General features: G+C 45.8%; 1 protein-coding gene across 14 annotated transcripts in view; it reads left to right on the top strand.

The window, feature by feature from the left end:
- Positions 1 to 22491, top strand: part of SRGAP2 (SLIT-ROBO Rho GTPase activating protein 2) — a 106349-nt gene that overhangs the window by 33575 nt on the left and 50283 nt on the right. For all 14 annotated transcript variants that reach the window (XR_005814433.1, XR_005814432.1, XM_040535450.1 and 11 more), the window contains 2 exons: positions 1650 to 1842; positions 10699 to 10861. Coding sequence is in view for 12 of the 14 variants with exons in the window: in XM_040535450.1 (XP_040391384.1) it covers positions 1650 to 1842; positions 10699 to 10861 (356 nt within the window). In the remaining 2 variants the exon portion in view is untranslated. The remainder of the gene's footprint in view (positions 1 to 1649; positions 1843 to 10698; positions 10862 to 22491) is intronic.

Genomic DNA, 22491 nt, shown 5'->3' with positions numbered 1-22491 from the left:
CTCCGTGCTGTGAGGGCTGCACGTGGCCGCAGGTAGGGCGCTAAAGGAGAAGTGGTCTTCTCAGAAGCACGGGTTGAAGTGCTCATAAAGGTCATCTTCAGGTTTGAGAAACCCACGTTCCTGTAGACTGTTCTTGTTGGCTAGTCTGCCTAGCAGCCATCATTGTATACACGTGGTTGGGGTTTTTGAGTCCCTAAAATAAAGGTGCACGCTTCCTTTGTTGAAGATCCTCGACCCCCTGAAGCTGTTTGGTCCTGCAGATGTGAGCACGATCCGAGGCAAAGAGAAGAGTGCTCAGAGGTCAACGTGGTTTTAGTTGGGCAAAGGGACGGGCATCCCAAGGATGCCAAGCTGCCTCTGTCATTGCGTGTTTTGGGGATTAGCAGTGGAGTCGTTGATTAAAAAGTTGCGTTTGGAAAATGATACTTCCCCATCTTCAGTTGTGGTGGTGGTCAAAGCCGGGTGTGCAGTTGGGATGCATGGCCATGGACAACGCTGTGCACCCGAGTGCCACGAGCTCCGGTTTCTTCCCTGCTGACCGAATTCCACTTGGAGCAGCACAGCTGGGAGACGCCTTGGGCAGAGCAGCAGTAGCTCTCTAGCAATAGTAGGTGTTTCTAGCTGCTCAAAGATCTTTAGATGAAAGTGCATACCTTATTATTTTCCTGTTGAGTTTATTGCCTATTAAATAACCTCTCCTAGCTGCAACACTGAACATTTCCATGTTTTTAGAGTAAGGGACTGATGCATTTCTGCTGTATTTTGTTGCCCTGTTTGACCGTGAGGAAATCGTTTCACTGTTGTCCCTCAATCCCAAATCAGTGAGATGAGGAAACTAACAGCCTGTCCTAACTGGCCAACGTGAGAAACCTCTGTGGTTGTAAAATGTTTTCAAAACAGCTGATAAAATACTGTGCAAATACAAAAGCAGTCTTCAGTAACAATTACGTATAATAGTACTAACACTTGGATCTGTTTCTGCTTTGTGGGTCCTTTAGCCATAAATATGTTACTTGGAGATCTTTTAAAAGCAAAATAGCCTTCCCGGCGGTAATTCCCCAGCGGGAAGTGCTATCACGTTGGCTCTCCAAAGGGGTGTCTGTCTGTTTTCATGGCCTGGCTTATGATGAGAGCTGCGCAGCTGGGGACTCGGTAACTAACTGAATAATCCCAAACTGGTGCCTTCGGGGAGTGCCCAAGTACGCACAGCATCTTGTTTCTGCATCAAGAGGAGTCTGCAAAGGAATTTGATCGAAATTCCCTGAAGTGATTTTCTGGGCTGACGTGGGGGATTGCAGCATTCGGTCCTTTTTCCAGACTGAGATTCAGTACATTTTTAGGCAGTGACCACTTCTTCTTAATGCCAAAAATGCACTTGACACTTGTAACCGATTCACTCTTCAGCAGTAAAGCTCTGTTTGTAGATGGGCGCACCGCAGTGCAGGTTGCTGGATGGCTTTCCTGTGACCGGTGCATCCGAGCTGCAATTGCAATCATTTTCTGTCTGTGGATATAGTTAATCATAACGGAGCTTTGCTGACGTATTACTAAAGAGGGAGCATATTTTTAACCGTATTTTACTGGCAAATTTTTATGGTGTTTTCTCTAATGGGATTTTGTTTAATCTGTAGTGCTTTTGTTTGTTACAGAGATCCGTGCCCAATTGGTTGAGCAGCTGAAATGCCTCGACCAACAGTGTGAGCTTCGGGTCCAGTTACTGCAGGACTTGCAGGATTTCTTCCGCAAGAAGGCAGAGATTGAGATGGATTACTCAAGGAATTTGGAGAAGTTGGCTGAGAGATTCCTGGCTAAAACTAGGAGCACCAAAGACCAGCAATTCAAGTAGAGTATTTGCCTTCTGTTTTTGTCCTTTTTTTTCTCGCATATGTGGTTGCTAGTGTAGGAATGCAAAAAGAGAGCCGATACAGCAAATGTAGGTATCGGCACCATTGTGAATGTCAGAAGAAAGTGTTTCCCAAGTTCATTATAAACACACAACCCATTTCACATTTCTGCCTAGCCTGGTTGCAAGGTTCATTTCACCAATTCCTAGTAGGTCATATGTTGTCCATAGGGGACAGAATGGTAAAAATTGGCACAATCTGAAAGGCGTAATTTTCTTGGGAAGGTGGGCAAAGTTGTACACCAAATTTGATGGACAAAACCAGAATTTCCTTCAGAGTCAGGGGCTTTGTTCTGATTTTCAAGTGTTTCTGATCTGTTACATGTTGCAATTCGCCATAGCAGCACTCTGTTTGTAATATCCTGCATGTACTTAGTGTAGGATTTAAAAGAATGTCACTTTAAAACAGTAGAGAAATAAGGCCAATAATGCTTTCAAATAAAGCTGTGCCATTTGGGGGGTGGGAGGAGGATGCCTGGATGGGACTTGATCACAATCTGAAGGTACCTTTCTTGGCAATCAGTTGTCTCACCTGTTGGAAACATTATGTACAGGTAGGTCTGGCAGTATTGCTTTGGTCGTTCCCCACGTAGCTATTAGGGCTGGGGTGAGTAATGCCCGTCGGATGTGGTTCCGTGGAATCAGGTCTCCTGTTCTAGTGCAGACTCGTGCCTGTCCTGGTGAATGGGGTTTAGGGCTGTGGGGTGCTACGGGGCAGCAGCAAGCCACCAGCTTTGGGGCTCGCTGGGCTCCCTCGTTGGGTAGCAGCTGGGGAATAATGTGAGTAGCCCCAGGATGTGAATCAGCTCAGCTCTGGGTGGATGGGTCTGTCCTCTGGCAGGATCCATCTCATCTGCCTCCACCCAGAGCGCAGCGTCCCAGTGGGGATGTGCCTTTATCTCTGCAGTGGTGTCTGGAGGGCTGTGATGTTCGGTGGGGCAGGGAAGATCAGATCTCCCTTTCAGCTAAACCCCTTTTTGAGAAAACCATCAAGAAGGCACCATTTTAGTTTCCTTGCTGTACAGCTTTGATGCCATTTGCTTTAGTTCTCATTTAAAATGCACATTGTGCTAAGTTGCCTGGAAAGCATGACTCCTAAGTGCAGCTCTCTGAGAAGCGGAGCAGAGTTATTCTGCATACCTACAGAAAGTAATTGTCTGAGGTATTTGTCTCTTCCTTTACAGCGAAACTGGTCTTATAACTATAAGCTGTGCATACTCTGCACAAACTTTTAGGATGGCACTAAATAAATAATGTCTTGAACTGTGATTTTCCACCACATTATCCTTTTCAGTGTATTTTGCTGTGGTGATTTCATTTCTATTACACGATATGAAACATCCCAGCAGAAACGCTTTTGTGTTCAGTTTTTAGTGTTGGGAAAGGCATATGAAGTTTACTTCCTATTTTGAGATTGAGACTGAATTTTTAACATGGAAGCTGTTACCACAGTGGAGCAGAATGCTACGTGGTGTCATGCTTCATGTTAATTAAATATGCTGGCAGTGGTATTGCAGATTTAAAAGACATTTTTTTCTAATGCAGTTTCCTCACTGAACCCTGGCCCTGTTTTTTGATCCATTTGCCCTCAAATATTCTAGCTATTGGGTGCAGCCTGAATTGGACAGGTGATTTTATTATCACCACGTAAAGCTTTCAACAGATTTTCTGAATTTAGATGTCCGTGCTGTCCTGGTCAAGTCCAGGGCACTGCCCAAAATGTTCTGGAACCTGTTCCTGAGCATCGTTCCGCTTTGCTTTGCATGGGACTGGCAGGGCTCGCTCTTCCGATTTTGCTTGCGTTAGCAGCAGATGGCTCCTAGCAGGAAAGCGGCTCACTTGGGGAATACGTTACCCTGCAAGGTTTGAGTCCCAGTTCTCCAATATGTTCATTTGGTTAAGAGCTGGAAGGAGGGGAAGAAAACCCAGCTTTGTACGGCCGATGGGTCTGCGGGCAGAGTTTGTCACAGCAGTGGAGCAGTTGTAAAGCTGCCCTTGGCAGCTCTGTCTACTGCTTGCTTGGTCACTTCCTTCAGAGGGCTTTAACATTCAGAAATATGTCAAAATACCACAGGGATCAGTAAGGAAGCAATTCCAATGATAGTTATCCGTCCCAAACACTGCCCTGTCTGAACAGTGAGGAGTAACTTGGCCGATATCTGTTCTGTAGATGCTGAAGCTGTAATCTAATCTGGAACCCCCTAAAAGACAATTTGATCAAAGCCAGCCATCAGATCTCTCCACCTAGGGATCTGGTATTATATGACTTTGAGATGTGCACAGGCTGGTGGCTACTCTGTAATTGCATGGCTGTGACCCTATAAATACACAGTAATAGCATGTTCTTTCGGTAACGTGATAATTATGTCGGAAAGTACCATATCATTCAGGGACTGCTTACCATGTCACTTGCAGTTTTTAGATCTCATAACACGCTGTCAAGGAGGAAACTTGTCAGGCAGTAACCCTGTAATTTGCGTGTGCTTTCATACTCGATAGCTATTATGTAATTGCCGAGCTGCTCCGAATGCGCTCGTTTAAGGCAGCGCTGTCAAGGGCGAGGGGCTTCAGCCCGACCCTGAAAATGGGATCGTGTGGCTTCCTGCAGCATGCATGGGTAAAAGCACACACGTAAAGGAAGGAGCAGTGTGAGGTGTAACAAATGCATGGCACGGGTTTTACTTTTCTTACATGTGGCCACATCACAGGGCAGGCTGCTCAGGTGGCTGTTTTCCACGTCAGGTTTCAAATCTGGGTGGTTGGGTCTCGGACGCAAGCTGCATACAGCCAGCGGTGGGCTTAAAGGGTGCTTGCACGTTGCACGGTTTGAAGCTAGTCTCACTGAAGCATCTTAACATGATTTACAGAGGTAGGTGTATGTTTTTCTCATTTTATATCCTCGAAGAGGGGGAACAGATTGGTTTAGCCAAGGTGACACATGAGTTGATGACAGTTGGATATATCCCAGGTTTGACTTGCATTTAACTGCTCTACCATGGCTGTTAGACCTCGCTTTGCCTATTCCTTCTTAAAAATGGTTTTTCAATTAGAACAGACTTAAAGAGAATAAAACATTTATTTGGTAAGGCTTCTTCAGTACCCCTTGGAAAATATCCTCACACAAGACATAAGGGCTAGAGGGGAAAAATGCATACCACAGCCCGATTCTTATAATTCCTATTGTTACAAGAGCTTGTTGGTCAAAAATTTGGCATAGTCATCGCTCCTTAGCTATCTGATGAACTGAAGGCCTCTTCCAGAGCAGTTAGATGAGAGCATCCGTGTCAGCAGAGAGCATCTCCCTCCTGGACCTGGGGGTCCCTGCCAGCAGCGAGCCCCTGCCACCTGCCCCTCCAGGCTCTTGAATCATGTCATTTTGTTCTAAAGGCACTCATCTTCTGATGTGTCAGTTAATATAACAAACCTAGAAAATCTTCGGTGAGCCCTTCCGAGGGTGAAATGTAAAGAGGGTGGGGGAAGAAGATGCTATTTCAAGGCCATGTTTTAAATCAGAGTAGCAATTGTCAGCTGGAGAGCAGAGTGTCCAGGATATCCCAGCGTGAAACTCAGATGGCTTTCTGGCAGCCTTTGCCTTGAAGCCGAAGATGCAGAATAAGTCTGGCAACCTTCAGGCTGAGCACTTGTAAACAACAGATGTTCATAACTGGAATCTTTGGGAAGAGAAGGGCAGGGAGCAGCGTGTATGTCCATGCTTCAGATTCTCAAAATTTACGGTTAACACTGAGCAGTGTCAGGACGACTTTAAGGGGAAATCAAACATCGGTTCGCATCAGCACTTTGCAGAGAAGTTCAGCTTTAGTTCTCCAAAAGTGAAATGGTTTCTTTAAAGGAGAGATTATGCATGCTGTGAGGGAGCTATCAGCAAAAACACTTGGATCAGGCGGACTTCATTTGCAATATTATTAGAGTGGTAATAGATAAATGTCCTCATAGGCTATTTTGGCCTGTGATTCCTTTTGATGGAATGAAGTCTGGAACATTTATTCTGAGTCTTTCGAATAACATGATTTGGAAGATTTTTCTGAACGTGAAGAATTCTTCATTCAGTGACCTCACTGAACCGGAGAGCGCGGGATGCATCGCCAGCACAAACTGCAGCGAGCCCTGGGCAGGACCGTGGTGGTGTTTGTCACAACAAGGACCGGAGCAGTGGGCTGTAAAGCCCCACGGCTTTCTGAGGAGGTGACGTCTCCCTCTTTCCCTCCATTGCAGTGTTTAAAGTTTCACTCTGGGGCAGAGGTTGTTGGTGGCCCTGGGTTACAAGCAGCTTTTTTGGAGTCGTGCTGCTGCTGAGAGGCACTTGTCAGTAGTGCTACGACAGAAATGTCAGGAGAAGGACAGCTTATCGATGTCTTCACCCTGCTTGGGGACTTCTGGTGCCTCGTCTGACTGTAAAACCCTGCACACTGCTGTTTGTCGCCTGCTGGAGCATGCTAACACCCGGCGACCCCATGAAACTTGCCGAAAAAACCTCCGTTGGAAGGAAGAACAGCTGGAGAAGTTTTCTTTTCACACAGATGATGTGACGGGGCGATGTTAATTTCAGCATTTCTCTCTATTCGTAATTTCTTCATTTGCCTGTGACTCATCCCTTCATCCTGCGCTTCTCGTGGAAACGCAGCATTCCCATTCCCGGTCTGTGGGCGTGGGTTTTTTCTTCTCTATCTCGCATGGGAAGAGGAGGAGGCTGTTTCTTAAGACAGATTTTGTGCTGTAGCCCTGAATGGGGTTTACCTTGCAATACGCAATTACATGTCCCTGGCTTTTGTCACTCTGTCCTGCCTGTCTTAGAGCAGATAAATCTCTGCTGGTCTTCGAGTTCCTTGTATGAATGAGTAATTTAATTAAGAAGTTTCAGATACTTGGACTCAATCTCCCCCTCTGATCTTTTGAGATCAACTGAAACCTTTGAAGTGGAAGCTGCACAGGACTCGATCAAGATAACACTCGAAAAACCACAGCGCTTCATACTTTGTGGTTCCTTAAAAATCTGCGCACAACTTCCTCTTCCTGTTCCCAAACACCCCCAATTGCTGTGATCTGGTGTAATTTAGGCTAACCTAAATAAACTCTCGAGATTCGCTATCATTGCACGATCTTTAAACTAGTATAAATAGTGCTTGAAATAAACCTGGAGCTTGGCATCTTCTTTCCCCTACTCTTGGAGGGGAACTTGGAGTCGAACAGTTGCTCTGCATGTGAAATCCCCAGTTTCTGGAAAGCTCAGAGCCAGCCCCTAAAGTCTTGGGGTATCTCCCTGAATTCACTACATCAGGGAGAATACCGACTCCAGACATTCTGCAGAATCTGTGGAAATCGAGCTTGCTCTCAATTACACCCAGCCTTCACTGCTGCATTTTTTTTCCCCTTTTTCATTCCTTCTCTGTGGCGATGTGAAACTGGAACAGAATATATTTGCCAGCTCCTCCGAGAATTGAAATGGTTAATGAAAATCACAATTTGCTTCTCTGCCATCTGCTTGTGGTTATGATAGAAAATGGTCTGTTGTAAACAGTTGTATAACTTCTGCTCTGTGTTGTGAAAACTGTTGCCGTGTTCCACCCCAGAAAATGCTGCATTTTGGAGGTGGTTTAACAGTTAATGTATGTGCAGTCTTTAAGGCTATTTGGAAGCTCGGAAGCAAGTAACTGCCTCTTTCCTTTTCTGTTTCGTTTCTGTGCAGCTTGTCTTAAGGCCTTCCTTTGTCTTTTTTTTCACCAGGGCTAAGAAAATTGTCACTGGCCATTAAAGGAGGGGAGTTTTTTCTCGCTTTCTGTAAAAACCAAGCAATAACAATAGAAAACCCGTACAAAAGCAAGGCAGACTGTTTTAACAAAGTATTGAAGGGGTTAGTGAAACTGAGAGACACTAAGAAATTAAAGGAATTTAAAAGAAAAAACTTGAGAGAGCACAGAGCTGTGGTTGCATGAGGTTGAGATTAGGGTGCGGCACTGACTGCGCAGACCTTAAGGTGACAATCCCAGTCGCAAATTAGAATCATGTGGGCTTTGGGATCGGTCTTTCCTGCAAGATGGCCTTTCATGTCTAACCACATGGAGTGTGTCAACAACCTATCTGGCGCCATTAGACACCAGCAATTTTACTCACCATACTTTTTCATGGGCTCTTGGTATTCGTGCTATGCGCTGCCCTAGAATAGCTTCGGGTGTTGTGGTGCGGCAGCTTGGACAGCTGGGAATTGTCCGGTTAACTATTGCATCTCTTCTGTTTCCCATTTTATGCCTTGCTTTTCTTTGAAAAGCAGGGCGCTCTCACCAGGCTGCTCACGTGCAAACCTTCTTGCCTGCTCTTATTGCGTTTATAGCCCTTGCTCCGTGTGCTCAGGGCTCCAAACTGCTCAAGGCAAGGCTCTGTGAGTGGAGGCATCCAGGGTTTTTCAGGTGCTTTTGGTGGTATGGGCAGCAAAAATGCATGAGACAGAAAACATCATGGGGGGTATCTGGGATCAAAGCAGCCGGGTGCTTCTGGGCTGGCATTTTGCAAGGAGGAGTGCAAAGAGGTGAGCTGGGGGGCTGCACTGCTCTTAGGAAGTGGTGGGGCAGCAACAGGCTGCTCAGGGATTGCAATAGGATTTCGAACATCTACAGCAAGACCAGCTAGCCAGGAGTCACAGCTTTGTGTGCCGAAGGTCCGTTCCCAACCTTTCTTACGGTAAGTGCGTCACTGACATTGGTTATGGCCCTTCCAGCTTTGAGGGTAAAAAATCAGTGTGCAAGATACTTGCAGAGCATTGGTGCAAAGGAGCAAACCAAGCAGCTTTTAACATCTCTTCAAACTGCCCTTTATACACTTCTCTTCACATGCCATCTTAGCTCGCTTCCCGTCTCCTGCCGGAATTGGTTCCTCTGGTGGCGGAGGTGGTGGCTCTGCGGATGGCACACGCACCTCCTGCCAGTGCTGCTCCTTGGAGGAACTCCTCCCGGGGATGCCTTTCCTCCTTCGGCCCCCTTTTTTGTTGGAAGAAAGTCAGATGTAGCTTCTGATCTCGTCTAAATTGAAAAAACAGATTATAATAAAAAACCAACACAACTTAAGTGCACGTTACCGTCTGTTGTGGCAGCTTTTGTCCCGGGTGCCAGCAGGAGTCGGACCCCTCCCGCTCCATGCGTGCGCCCTTGGGGGGGTCTGGCTGCAGCGTGGTGGGTGTGGGAAGATTCACAGCTCTCTTAGCCTGGTCTTCAATTACTAATTAGTTATCTGGCATATTAACAATACAAACAGTATGCTGCAAACACTGATTGCAGGAGATCTGGGGGCAAGTGCTTGATTTATATAGCTTAACATCTGGCAGTTTCAGCCTTGTGCAGTTCTGCATTTTGATCGTTCCATCTGGTTTTGCCTGTGTCAGCAGTATCCACAGTACGGGACATTGGAGTACAAAGGCAAATATTGTCTAAATAAAATCTATGCCTTCTCACATTTTATTTTCTACGTTTTTATTCAAAACACCAGAACCCAATGCCCAGAATCCTCCCTGTACCCTCTCCCACTACACGTATATATACACACACATACACGTGCTCACTCCAAACCTTGAAAACATCCAGATGACAAGTTGCAGTGGTTTCCTGAGCTTTTCATTGATTTATTAATTTATTTTCAAGGAAAAGAAATAAAGCATCGGGATCAGCTGTTTTGAAACTGTTCTTCTTTCTCTAAAATTATCCATATTACACTACGCTGATGTCACGAGAAAAGCTGTGGCAAACGTTCATTGCCAGTTTTTTCACGTTTTTACCATGTCAGACATTTCTTACAGCAGAGGTTGCTGTCCTTTCAAGTGCAGAATATGCTATTTTTTGAATGGAAATTGAAACTCCTTTCTTTTAAGGGGAAAGAAATCTGGTAGAATGTCATCCAGTAATCAAGATGAGCCTTGGCTTCCCACCAGAGATTTGACTTACTCTTTTAGAAAGCCGTATTGCTGTACTGTAACCTAATGATAAGCAGATCTGGAGAGAATTGCACGTTACAGTCAGCGCTCCCAGATCCGCCAGCCCCAAGTTGCTGCGGGAGGACCAGCAACGCTCACTGCCAACGTCCTTGCTTTCATCTAGTATGAAATGGTGGCTAAAGAAACAGCTCACTCCTTTCAGGAGATAAAATGATTTACCATGTTTGTTTGGCTGATCCAAATAAGCCGAGGTTCCTCTCGTCTCCCGTTTTGCCCTTTGTGGTGCCTGTTTGCAGGGTGCAGAGGGGAATCAGCCATAATAAGGTTGGGAAAGTTCGGAGGTGAGAGCATAAAGCTTGCTGTACCAATAGTGCTTTCTCTGTTGCTCAGGACAGATACAGCTGCTTGTGCAGAATTGGTTTTATATGAGACATAACATTTTGTTTCCTATGCAGATGCTATTTAGCTAACTGGATGCTTGAAATCTTTTGCTTGTGGTTAAGGCACAAACGCTTGAGACAGCGCTGCACAACCTATCGTCAGGCCCTGCAATTTGTGCTCAAATTCGTGGATTCAAAAGAAGAATTAGAGTCTACATTTGGCATCCTTGTAGCTTGCACTTGCCCGATCTGTTTGTTGGGGGATAAAAGCCTGTGGCCGTGTGTAATTGAGGGCATATTTTGGGTACGTGCAATGCCATTTTAGAGCCTTTCTCTGCTCCTATCTCCCTCATCCAATCCATGTGCACTGCAGCTATGTTCCTGGTGTGTGTAGATACAGAACATCATTAACAGAATCATTTTGTCTGCCTGAGGTGAAGTGCCATCCAATTCTTGTTTCTATTTTACGTCCTCTGTAGGAAGGACCAGAACGTGCTATCACCAGTGAACTGCTGGAACCTCCTGTTAAATCAAGTGAAGCGGGAGAGCAGGGACCACACGACCCTGAGCGATATCTATCTCAACAACATCATCCCGCGCTTTGTCCAGGTCAGCGAGGATTCTGGGCGCCTCTTCAAGAAGGTAACTGATGGATTTTTTGTTTGGCCCTTCCAAAATGCAAAGTTTTAGATATTACTTCTGGCAGATGGCTTTATTGTTACCTGTACCTAACGTGTTTTTTCCTCTTTGTGGATAACTGTGCTCGACTTATCTTTGATTAATAGTTTTCTTGCCCTAGTATTTTAGGTTTTTCCTGAAGGTGATCAATTGAGATTAGTCTAAATTCAGGCAATGTTTTTCCTCTTAGCCTGCTCACAGATTTGTGTGCACTTTGAGACTTTCTTTAAACAGAAATCTTCCAGGTTTTCAACTCTATGATCCATAACAACCTTCCAAAGACAAATTTGTATCCAAAGTGGAGGAGAAACTACTGTTAAAAGAAAAATTAGGGAGAATTTCTACAATGCCAGACAATAAAAGAATGCAACTGAGGTGTCTTTGGTTAGCATTTTCCCTTTTCTCTCCCCTTGATTTCCACCTGGAAAAAAAAAAAAAAAGGTGGGACAGTGTGGGCGGGTATTTTTCTATTAAGAGTCTGTTCTTCCAGTTGAGGAAACCTGATATGGAAGCTTTGAAACTCCTATTAAACAGTAATGCCTGGTCTCTGTAGAGATTTGTCAATGGCTGTAACATCTGCTGGTTAACATGTTAAAAACATTGCGATTCAAACTTGGGAAGCCGTTTCTCTTCCCCCACTGCCCACCCCCTTGCAATGTGTCATGATCTCGGAGAGTTATTTCTGCAGTAGTGCTGCTTAGGGAAAGGGCTTGCAAAATGACTCCAGCTTCCTAAAGAGCGCTGGTGTGGGACTCATCCTAAATCACACGGCCTCTGAGAGACGTGGGTGAGTTACACTCCTGATTAAAATTTCCTAGGCTGCTTTCATGTGTGTCTGTCTGCCTTTGGTGGTTGGTCTCTGTTGCTGCTGCATTAAGAACTGGTCGCACGAGTAGCGTGTGTGACTTCAAAACTAAAATCCTTTTAGGTGCAGCCTTGACAGTAATTGGAGGCCTCGTTGGCTTTTTTCTCTGGGCTTTGACAGTCTTTTGAAATGTGTTGAGGAAAAAGCGTTCAGATATTTTTAACATCCCTGTGTTGCTTTGACTGATAAAGAGATTCTGTGTATTGCAGTCGGTTTAGACTGCTGGTAAAGGAACGCTGCTTGGGACTGCACACGGAATTTCATGTCAAGATGCACTTGAAGGAGCAGCATTGCATTGTGTGGTACCTGGAGGACAGCGTGTATTTGCTCTTTTACAGCAGGTGTTTGTGTGTGTCGGCAAATGATTTATAGTAGGAGAATGAAAATAAGTGCAGTGTTGCGTTCCTTGTCATTGCTGTGTCTGCTTCTTGAGTTTTTAATGGATAGCAACAGAGTTTTTAGAGTATACTGAAATGCTGCATTCTATTTTTTTTTCCTCCATTGTCCAAGTAGAGGAGGAACCTTCTCTTTTTCAAGTAACATCATACCAAGGCCTTTTCGACCTTTTAAAACTTTCTGGTAATTACATTACGGTTGATTAGATACTTACATGGGATTATTGAATGGCAGCTACTCTTCAATTTCACTAATCCTTCCAAAGGAGAAGTAATCTCTCCTCTGAATTTCAACAAGGGCTGTGTCTGAGCAAGGTGGCTCAGAAAATGCCTCAGCAAAGGATGGAAATGGAAATGGAAATGGATACCGTTCCTGTTGGGCTGGAAACTCGCATCTTAATTTTCAGCCCATTGTATAAGCACAGTCTTACCTTGGTTTGTTTTATTTTGTGTTGGGCACTAGGACTCTTAACAGGAGGGGGAAAAAAAAAAAAGGAAAACCAAGAAATAACCAGCTACTACCACCAGCCCTTTGGTTTCTTTCTCGCAGACCAAATGGGAACTCCATATGAATTTGTGCAGGAGGCACTGGTTACTAAATCCCAGCTGCTTGTCTGACGCTATGCCAGGCGTACCAACCTGGCTGAAGGCCAGGACAGGTATTAGGTTACTCTTCCACTTGTGCTGGGTGGTTAAAAACCAAAACTGCATCCTGTCTTATCTAGAGTCGTGTAGTTGAATGAGATAGCAGCTGATAAATAGAGAAAGTTGGCACGTGTTTTGGGCCTTGAAGCATCGGCTAGAAAGCAAGCTAGCCTGAATGAAAGGCATAATCCTATTGATGAGAAACTCTAGGAGAACATTTTCCTCCCGCTCCCCTTAGCGTCTCCCATCCTGTCTTAAGCGAACGAGCTCTGAATAGCGCGGCTGAATCAGAGCGATGCTGCGTGTCGGCAAATTCAGGCAGCTTCTCAACAGACCTAGCGAGCCAGGCTGCATCAGTGAGAAACAGATAGCCGGCTTTATTACTTCGAAGGCCTGAGTTTCCTGCCTCTGATGTGCCATGCCGTCGTTTCAGCATTTCTCTGCGCTACCTTCTGTCTGGTCCAGCGCACATGGTAGGTACCAGCAGCTTGCCGGAGCAGGAGCCGTCCCTGCAGTGCTTTTAGGGCATCCAGGTCTGGCTCAACCCAAGAGCTCTGTTTTTTTGCTGCTTACCGATGGAAATTGTAGCTGGTGGGACAGCACTGGCAGCCTTGCTGCGTAGCTGGGAGCTCTCTGTCCTTGTCTCAGGTAACAGTGAATCTGTGTTAAAAACAAGGGCAGTTTATCGTTAAAGGGTAATAGGAAATTTTGGCACCACTTCTCTTCTAAATGCCGTTTGCTCCTGTAAGAGTAATTAGAGCCCTCCCTGTTTTCATTAAAGGACTCATTTCTGCCCCATTCTTGTGTTGAGAAAGACTTTCAGAGCTAGGAGCAGGTTACGACTGCCCGTGCTTGCAGCCAGCCCTGTGTCCTGAACCCTCTCCAGCTGGACCAAAGAGTTTTCCTGCTGGCAAAGCTGGTTGTGAAGTACAGCCTGATTTCCTAGTATTGCTGGTGAAAGATCTTTGTTGTTATTAATTCTGCTGCGTATGTCATACTGATAGTAAACCTGCAAATTTTATTTTATGTAAGAAACTTAACGCAAACCTTATTTTTATAACCTCGTGTGAAAAATTGCCCAGCTAGGTCTGGAAATGTTCTGATTTAATGCCTGTCATTTGAAAGTCTGGGAAAAATGACTTTTTTACATTTATTTGGAAAATACTTTTTTTAAGGTATTCAGGTATCAGGCTGCGTGCAGGTGGGTACAGTAACTTATGTTGAGGAACTACTCACCGGCTGGGTTGTAAATAATCCTACGAAATACAGAAAATACAGTGATATAGAGATCCTCCCTTGCTGGGGGTGCTGGAAATAAAGTCCTGAAGCATGAGATCTTTTTCTTGAGCCGTTTGTGATTTAAGGCTTTCCAGAGCCAGTGCTTTGTATCCTGCTGGGATTAAACAGGTGAGCGAGGAAGGACAGGCAGGGTAAATGGATGTGCTCGAGATCCCTTTGGTTGCCAGACTCAAGCTGCTGTGTTTTGCACTGTTGGAAGTGGTGAGCTTTTTCAAGAGGGAGATCTAAGTATAGCATGCAGCCCTAATCCAGCCTTGAAGGCTACAGAGGGCCTGGATGGCCGTGATAAGGACCACACTGGAGGGAAAAGCGTCCTCGCGGAGGATGCAGGGTGGGAGCTGTCTGTGTCGCCGCTGGAGCAGCGCCGAGCCCCCGGTGGGAAATCCCGGGCTGTCTGTGGGAGTTGTGTATGAGAGAGCATCTGTAGTGTTAGAGCTGTGGGATTTTGTCCCTTCCAGCAGCTGTGGTGGAAGACGTTCAGGCTGGGACAGATTCCCATGTGCTGCACTGCTGGACGCCTCTGACAAGTGCAGGTGCTGCACGAGGACACAGCAGTGCCAGGACATCTTCCTGGAAATGGGCGACCTGCTGCAGCCCCGGGGCCGTGCCTGCATCGCAGACGGGTTTTCAGGCTGCTCCTGTCTGTGGTGGTTGGGCTCGCAGTGCCGTAGGAGAGCCGCGTGGTCTGACGCCGTCAGTTTTTCTGTCCGTGCCTTGTGATGAAGAGATCCCTCTGCAGGGCTGTGTCACGACGTGAAGGGGCTTATTTGTTCTGAGTGTTGGCTGGAGGCTGGCCAGCCACTTCAAAGCTATCTTTGCTGATAAGAGAAGCTGTGCGTGCTGCCAAAGGCAGCTCTGAAGTGGTGGTGGATGTACTGTGCGTGTTGGTCGCCGTTCTTCCAACCTGCTGCCGAAGTCGTAGGTCTCCTTCCAACGCTGTCCTCCTTCCATGAACTTTGTGCTTCCCTTTTTTTTTTTTTTTTATTGAGGAAACACTTTCGGGTTGCACTGAAAGATGTTGTTGCTAAAGGGCTCGCTGGCTGTAGCAGCCTTGCAGATGAGTCCCGTTGGCACCAGTGGGAACCTGACGCTTGGCTTCAGCGGCGCTGCTGGCAGAGCAGCGAGGTCGGAGCAGTCTGCGCTGGGACAAAGGAAAAGGAAGATAAATGGAGAAATAAACAACCACTCTCCTGTGCAAACAGAACCAGGGGGAACTGGTGGAAATGCCTTAGTAACAAACTGTTACGCTTTGGGAAGGGGACGATGATGTTTTATTTGTCCAGCAGTTAACGATTTGGCCCTGGGTTTCATACAAGGCTGGAGTTAAGCCGGTGGGTGCGCAGCCCAGCTTCGCGGTCCTGGTCACCTCTCCTTCTCTTGGCAGCCTGCAGCGCTTTGATGTCAGCTCCTCTTCTTGCGCACGCTGCTTTTGGTTCCTTGATCTGCTTTTGTAGGGAGCGCTCCTTTGATTTCTTTCTGCTTATCCGTCTTAAGCATGGCCCTTTTATTTATATATTTATATAAATCTGTTCAAAATTTTCTTCCGTTTGAGCTGATTCCCCTTTTGATTTCCCCTTTTCTCCCTTTTCACTCTACGCTTCCTGTCACCCTGTTTTTTTGTTTAACGTGACCCTTGACTTCTCTGCATGGTGCAGCCTTTCTAGAACCTCCTCAGCGTCCGTGTTCCTGGCTGTGACATGAACCTTCCACGCCGTGTTGGTGCTCCTGCATTTAAAGCATTTATCTTCCGCTCTATATTTAACTTTGGGCTGCCTCCAGCAGCGCTAACTGGGAGGCTCGCTGGGGATGCTTGGAGCGGTGACGCCAGCGGGTGCATCCTCCATGCACCTTGGTGCAGCAAGAAGGGCTACGTGCCCTGCAGACAGGTCTTGCTTTGGCAGCAGAGCATTGGTGTACACTGTTTTGAGATCCTTAATGATGTTTAAGGGGAGAAAGCCATGTAAGAAGGAATGGAGAAAGCAAAATGACTATTTGAAATTTGCTTCCTCATTAATACCTTCCATTGTGGAAAAAATCAGTTTATCTGTAGTGCACTGCGCAGTGTTTGATGTGAAATGAGAAATCTACAATGAGTTCGTTAAAAGCCTGGCAGTAATCAAGGAAAAAGAATTATTAATTCTCTTAAGGGGTCCTTGCTTAAGATGACCTACTTTACAGCTGCAGTATGTCTCGTTTGCCACATTCTTAGCAGAATATGAAAAATTTAAAAATATACCACACATGGAAAAACTAAGCTTAAAAAAATGCACTGGTCATAATGCTGGGCATCTGTAAAAATATTTTTCTAGACCAGTGTAAACAGGTAAATACACAAATGCCATAAATAAAATGTCACTGAGGAGTAGAATTGTTATTTGCTTTGAGGGAAAGCAAGTGCAATTTCATGCATCTATTAGTAGCAAGGATAATCTAGTTCTGTGCCTCCCCCCAAAAAAGAGGGCAATGTTATCGTGCAAATCCTCACCGGTATCAGGTATAGCGGTGAATGTTTTCTGATAAGGAAATAGTAACGTTGAGTTCTTACCTTTTTTTCCAAAAGCTAAAGGACACAAAAGCCTGTTGTGAGACGATGCTCTCTGATTTCTCGGTGGTGAAATAAAATCTCCACTTCCCTACCTGCATATTTTTAGAGCAAATGGTGCGGGGGAAGGGAGCTGGAGCGAGACGATGTGGTGCTGGGTACCTGAGCAGCCTGTGCTGTGCCTGGCAGCGTGCGTGCCTGTGGGGCTGCGGCTCCCTGTGCCCCTGACGGCCGCGATGGCTGCAGGCGGGCTGCTGGCACCTGGTGCCGGGGCGATGTAAGGTGGCGTCAGAGCCCAGCAAGGCGGACCGAATACAGGAGGTGCAGCTGGAGTAATTTCCTTACCTGGGTTTCAGGCTGAAAATATCACTTCTGCATATAGGTCGGGCAAGGAATATGCTGCATTCGGCCCTCTGTAATAGTGTGAAAGCTGTTTGTAGTTACTGCATTTTGTTTACAATTTACTCTACACTTATGCTGTGTTCTGTTACAACAATGCCTGTCCGTGTGTTGCCCCAGTCTGAATTCAGGTCAGCCAGGAGCAAGGGACCAGCACCTGTTAAACTCTGGGCCGTCCCTCCCACTGATTCCTCCGGTCGGTCTGTCCTGGAGATGCGCCACGGCGCTTTGCGAGAGACTGCTGAGGGAAACAGGCAGCAGAGAGCTGCCGGTGGAGCCCTAACGCCTTGAGCAGAATTGCAGGACATTGCATCTGGTGTTTGACAGGGCTTCGCTGCTCGCTGGTAGGTCTGGCCACCTTCAGGTAGGTCTTGCCACCTTGGAAGCCCATTTCACGTACGGCCCCGTTCGATGAGTGAGAATATAGCTGGCTTCGCAGCAAAAATGAGTGCTCCCAGCCATAAAATCGTGTGGTTTGCTGGAAGTGAGTGCCTGAAGCCCAAAATTCAGTAACATTGGCTCAGAATACTGAAAAAAAAGGGAGAAGAAAGGGCTGGGGGCTGTTTGGAAGCAAGTGTTTAAACCCAGAGTACGGGAGGCAGCAGCGCGACAGGGTTTGATGTAGGAATGGCTTTTTCCCAGTACAATATTCTGCTGTGTGGAGAAAATTCCTTATTACTGACATAGTGGTGAAACAAATCACTAGTGAAATGGTGGAGAAAACTAGATAATGCAACTGTAATTTAAATGCGACTGACCAGTGCATAATGGATCATTAAGCTAGAAACTGATGATCTGTTGCCCAAAATATGCATGTATACTGAATCACATAGATCTCATTTTCCAAGCTTTTCTTTAAATTCCAGAGTGTTTGCCGCTTTAGAAGTCTTTACAGAACTCCTATTCGGTAGGGCCATGTGAGTCATGGCTGAGCACTTTCTCCATAAAAGTTGTAGGAGAAACTTGGATAAAACTCACGTTGGCTTCGCATAGGTTATGAGCTTCACCGAGAGGATGCCCTTGTAAAAGAAGTGTGACGTTCATAACAAATGGACTGGGCCGGTGGTGATGGAGTGCTTCTGTACAGGGCAACTGCTTGATCGTTTAGATGAGAACATGAAGATGATAAATCATATTTGTTACTGCATGCGAGTGAACTCAAGGCAGGCCTGTATAAAAAGGAAAAAAAAAAAAAAAGTACGTTATTGAGAATCTACCTGTGAAGAATTGTAAGCTTTTATTAGCAAATTTTATTTAAGTGCTACATGTATGATCTTGGAAAATTGTACCTGGCAAGCCTTCTCTTTCACAAACTTTGTAAGGAGATGTTAACTAATGCATAATAAATGTGCTGTGCTGTAATGGCAATCTAGACAGGAACAAAAAGGATCCTATGTTTCTGCAAATTTCATCACTGGTCTCAGCAAGAACTCAATCCGCTTGCCTCCCTACTCCCACTGTTAATTTAAAAAACATTAGAGCATTTAATGCTAGTTTTCTACCAATGTAAATTTAATTAATCCTTTTTAAGAGATGCAGAGAAATGGCCTTGTTAGAGAACGGCTCAGACTCGGCAAGCTTGGGTTAGCTTCAGCCCCATCAGACTGACGTAATTTTGGGCAGTTTTAGATAAAATCTCACCGCCGTGTTTTGTGTGTTCACCCCCACCAGCTGTGGAGCCCTTCCTTGCTGCTGTTGGGTCTCTGTGGAAAGCTCCCTGTGAGCTTTGGGGTTTGTTTTGAGGCCGTCCCATCCTTCTGTCCGACTTGGAGCTCTGTTGGCAAGGCCTGAGGCCCGGGGCATAAAATATTGACAGCATTCCTGTGCTCCCTTATTTATTATCCCCCCCGAATATTTTGAAGCTGAAGTCGCTAATGTTGGGTGGAATGCGGAACAGCCAGGCGAGTGCTGCAGTAGATCCCAAAAACATCTTGATTAAATTAGAGGGGAGGTGGAGGGGAGGAGGGATGGACAAAGAGGCCGTTGAGAGGCTGGCACGGCGGTGGGGAGCTGTGTTCAGCTCGGGGTGGCAGCAGACCACGGCTCGGCACACGGGGCACACGCAGCTCTAACAAAAGAACGTGTGTGCACGCGTGCAGGCACATTTAGGGCAGCTTCTGCTTTTGGGGGGGCTGAGGGAAAGGCTTGAGAAAAGGCAGCTTGCAAGAAAAATCCCGGTGTTGGAAGGTAATGCTGCTGGGCAGTGGTTGCTGCTGTCACCTTGCTGAAATAACTCTGGTTCTCTTGGGTGCTGCTGGTCATTTTGATTTGGGCACAAAAGCAGGCCTGTGCATCGCCCTCCTCGTCGCATGCCCCTGCAGTTTTGTGGGGACGCCCCCTCCCCACACGTTTTATTATTGGAGCCAACTAGGTGAGCCTTGGGTTGCTCAAGCCCTTCTGCGGGGTTTTTAAGGGGGTACAGATACGCTCTTGTTGCAGGTACAGCCAGGCATAGATAATAACAGAATTCATCAGATTTTCTTTTGCTCTCGTTTATTGCTTTTTCCTAGAAGACTGGTTACAAAATTAATCATTCTAATCTCTCTGCCTTTGAGAAATGTGATATAGGAATTGATGCACGGAGGGAGATGTTTGCAACTGCACAGGCTGCAGTGTTGGTTTCCCTCAGTGCACGTTTTGTTCTTGATGCACACCACTTCTAGCATGGTCTTAAAATCTCTTGCCCGTGTATGGCTGGGGTTAAGATCAGGCGCCTTTAATCGGGGTGCAATTCTGTGATTCTAAGAGTTCTTGGTGCATCTAGTCTACCGTCCTAAAAAGCTCTCAAGCTATATATTTATTTGTTTGTGTTTTTTTTCTAATGTCTAAGGCATTTCTTTTGGCTTTCCCAAGCTTACAGTGCTGCTTCCTCCAATAAGTTCATATTTACCAGCCTCTGCTAGCTTGACTTTTCTTCTAAACCTTTTTTGGTGAAACCTGTACTGGGGAGCAACATTAAATTAACAGTGTTGATTGCTTAGCTCTTGTTTTCGTGACACCTGTGATTTGTCTTAGGTTCATCTTAATGTAAGTTTTTTCCGGTCCAGGAATCTGGCAGTTGCCTTCTTGAGAGCTTATTTGGAAACACAAAGAATTCTCATGTTTTGACAGTTTGGCACTTACACATCTTCCTTTCTTCCTCAACCTGAATATGCATTAAAATATTCATTTTAATCTATCTCACATAATTGATGCTTCAGCAGTTTGTACAATGAATGAGCAATTTTATGTAAGAAATAAGCAAATGGGCTGAAAAGAGCTGGGTGAAAGGAAGATGATTGGTCCAGTCCAGGCAGCTCGAGCAGCACCGTGAAGCAGATTGCTGAAAAGCTCCTTCTGTGTGAAAAGCTCAGCGCTCGGGGCATTTCAAGCAGACCTCGCCAGTCACTTCCATTAATCATCCAGTGTTGAGAAAAAGGCAGTCACAAAATCTTTGCGACTCAGATCGCTGTAATGATGAGCAGCAACTTCAGCTGTTTTCTGCTTTCGGTGGTGGAAGCAATGTAGGAATGGTTACTGCGGTGTCTCTTGGAATTGGGAAGATTGGGAGCGATCTGCTTCCCGTTTTTCTTTCTTTTTTTTTCCCTCTTTTGTATATTAGAGACTCAGAAGGAGGAGGATGCTCCCTTTTGCCAGAGCTTGTATCAGACTCCTGCTTTTCCAGTAGGCCATCTGGCCGCCTGGGGAGCAGGTTTAACGTATGAGGCTGGAGCACAGGAACATGCAAAGCACGCGAGCTCCTGGCTGGGATGCTCCTGCTTGTGCATCTCAGCCGCGCTGCCGGAGCCCCGTGGGGGCTGGAGCAAAGTGCCTGCAATCTCAGAAACCTCCCTGCAGTGCTGAGCTGGGAGGCATTCAAACAAGGATCGTTTAATTTTTTAATTATATAATCTTTCTCTTTTTGCTTTTTAATTTATCATCGAGGCATGTGGAAAAAAAATACTGATATCTTGACATCTTAGCCAGAAATACTGGTTAAGCGTGGGTTTGTCTGTTTGCATTGCCTTTTTTATCTTTTTCTTTTCCTGTGTTTGTAGGCATAAATAATCTGGAACCTATCAAATTTGCTTAACTCAGTAGCTATTATGTACGCCTAACCTGCAGAGCATGAGGGTTCAATCAGGCAGGTATTGCGTTAAGAGGCAGCGATAACTGGGGGAAGTTATTGTTGTTGCACGTAGCAGTAGATGCATTTGGGCTTTTCTAATCAGTGGGAAAACAAGGTTGAAATACTAGATCCAGCGTTTGAGCCTACCTGTTGGTTTGGGTTTTTGTGAATAGAAACATTGGTGTAAAAAGACAGCCATCTGTTCTCTTCCCTGCTTTCTCCAATTACTGATCTGGATGTCTTTCGTTAATAAAACCTCAGAAAAGGGGGAATTCAGTGTGCTTTATCTCCTTCCTGCACCTCAGAATCATTAGAAATATTAACTTACAGGGGGTTTAAAATGTTAAAGATCGCACTGCCAGGGCTAAGACTGCGTTTCTGAGCTGTCTATCATGAAACGCTAGCAACTGCTGCAGTTTTTGCTGGTTCAACGTTTTGTAGGAGCAAAGCTGTCAAAGTGGGCTGGCTCCTGCAGCCTGAGCAGGGCCATGGTACATGAACGTCACTTGCAGGTGGGTCTGTCCTTGTCCTTCCCCTCCTTTCCCTCGGGGTATCGCGTGCCGTTGGATTTCTGTTTGGTTTTGACAAGGTAACGCGTACAGATGTGTCAGGATGCTCTTAATTTTTCCTTGTGGTGGACATTACAAAGCCCTAGGGACAGACTTCACCCAAGGAACTCTTCCCTGGCAGTACCTGGAGCCGTTCAGGTGTCTTGTTCCCTCTGCCAAACCAAGAAGTGTTTTGTCCGATGGCTGACAAAGGCAGCTCCGTTTTATGCTTCTCTCCCCACTTCCATTTCCCCCCTAATTTGGTGCACAGCTTTCAAGGGCCTCAAAGATTTGTACCCCCCATCGAGGCCTGTGCCATGCTTCAAGTACCAAATAATTGCCTGTTATCCTTAAAGGCTTTTCTGAGGGAGCTTCTCATTGCATTTACATTTGTCGCCCAATGCTTTATAAGCAACAACTTTATAAGCTGTTGATGACCGGTCTTCCTCTCTTCCCCCCTCTTCCTTTTTTCACCTTAAAGGATGTATTGTACAACCCTGAATCCAAAAGCCCTGGTATTTTTATAAGATGTGGCCACGTTGGCTGCTCGCTACAAGGCAGTGATTGTTGACCAGCTCGGTGTTGGCGTGGCTTTGGATTTCCCTGGAATTTCAAAGTGATTGTCAAACCCAGTATGTGCACTGTAGAACAGGGTTAAAGCAGCAAGTTAAAATCATTTCAGCAGCGTGTTAGAATAAACAGGATAATGGTTGGGACATCTCTTCTTGGACTCCTCAACAGCAGGGAAAGGAAACATCTGTCTGGGTCTAACTGTAACTTCATTGGCTTTAAT

The sequence above is a fragment of the Cygnus olor genome, chromosome 24 (genome assembly GCF_009769625.2).
Source record: "Cygnus olor isolate bCygOlo1 chromosome 24, bCygOlo1.pri.v2, whole genome shotgun sequence".
Classification (NCBI taxonomy): domain Eukaryota; kingdom Metazoa; phylum Chordata; class Aves; order Anseriformes; family Anatidae; genus Cygnus; species Cygnus olor.
Note: the sequence above shows the minus strand (reverse complement) of the source record. Positions and strands in the feature narration are given on the sequence as shown.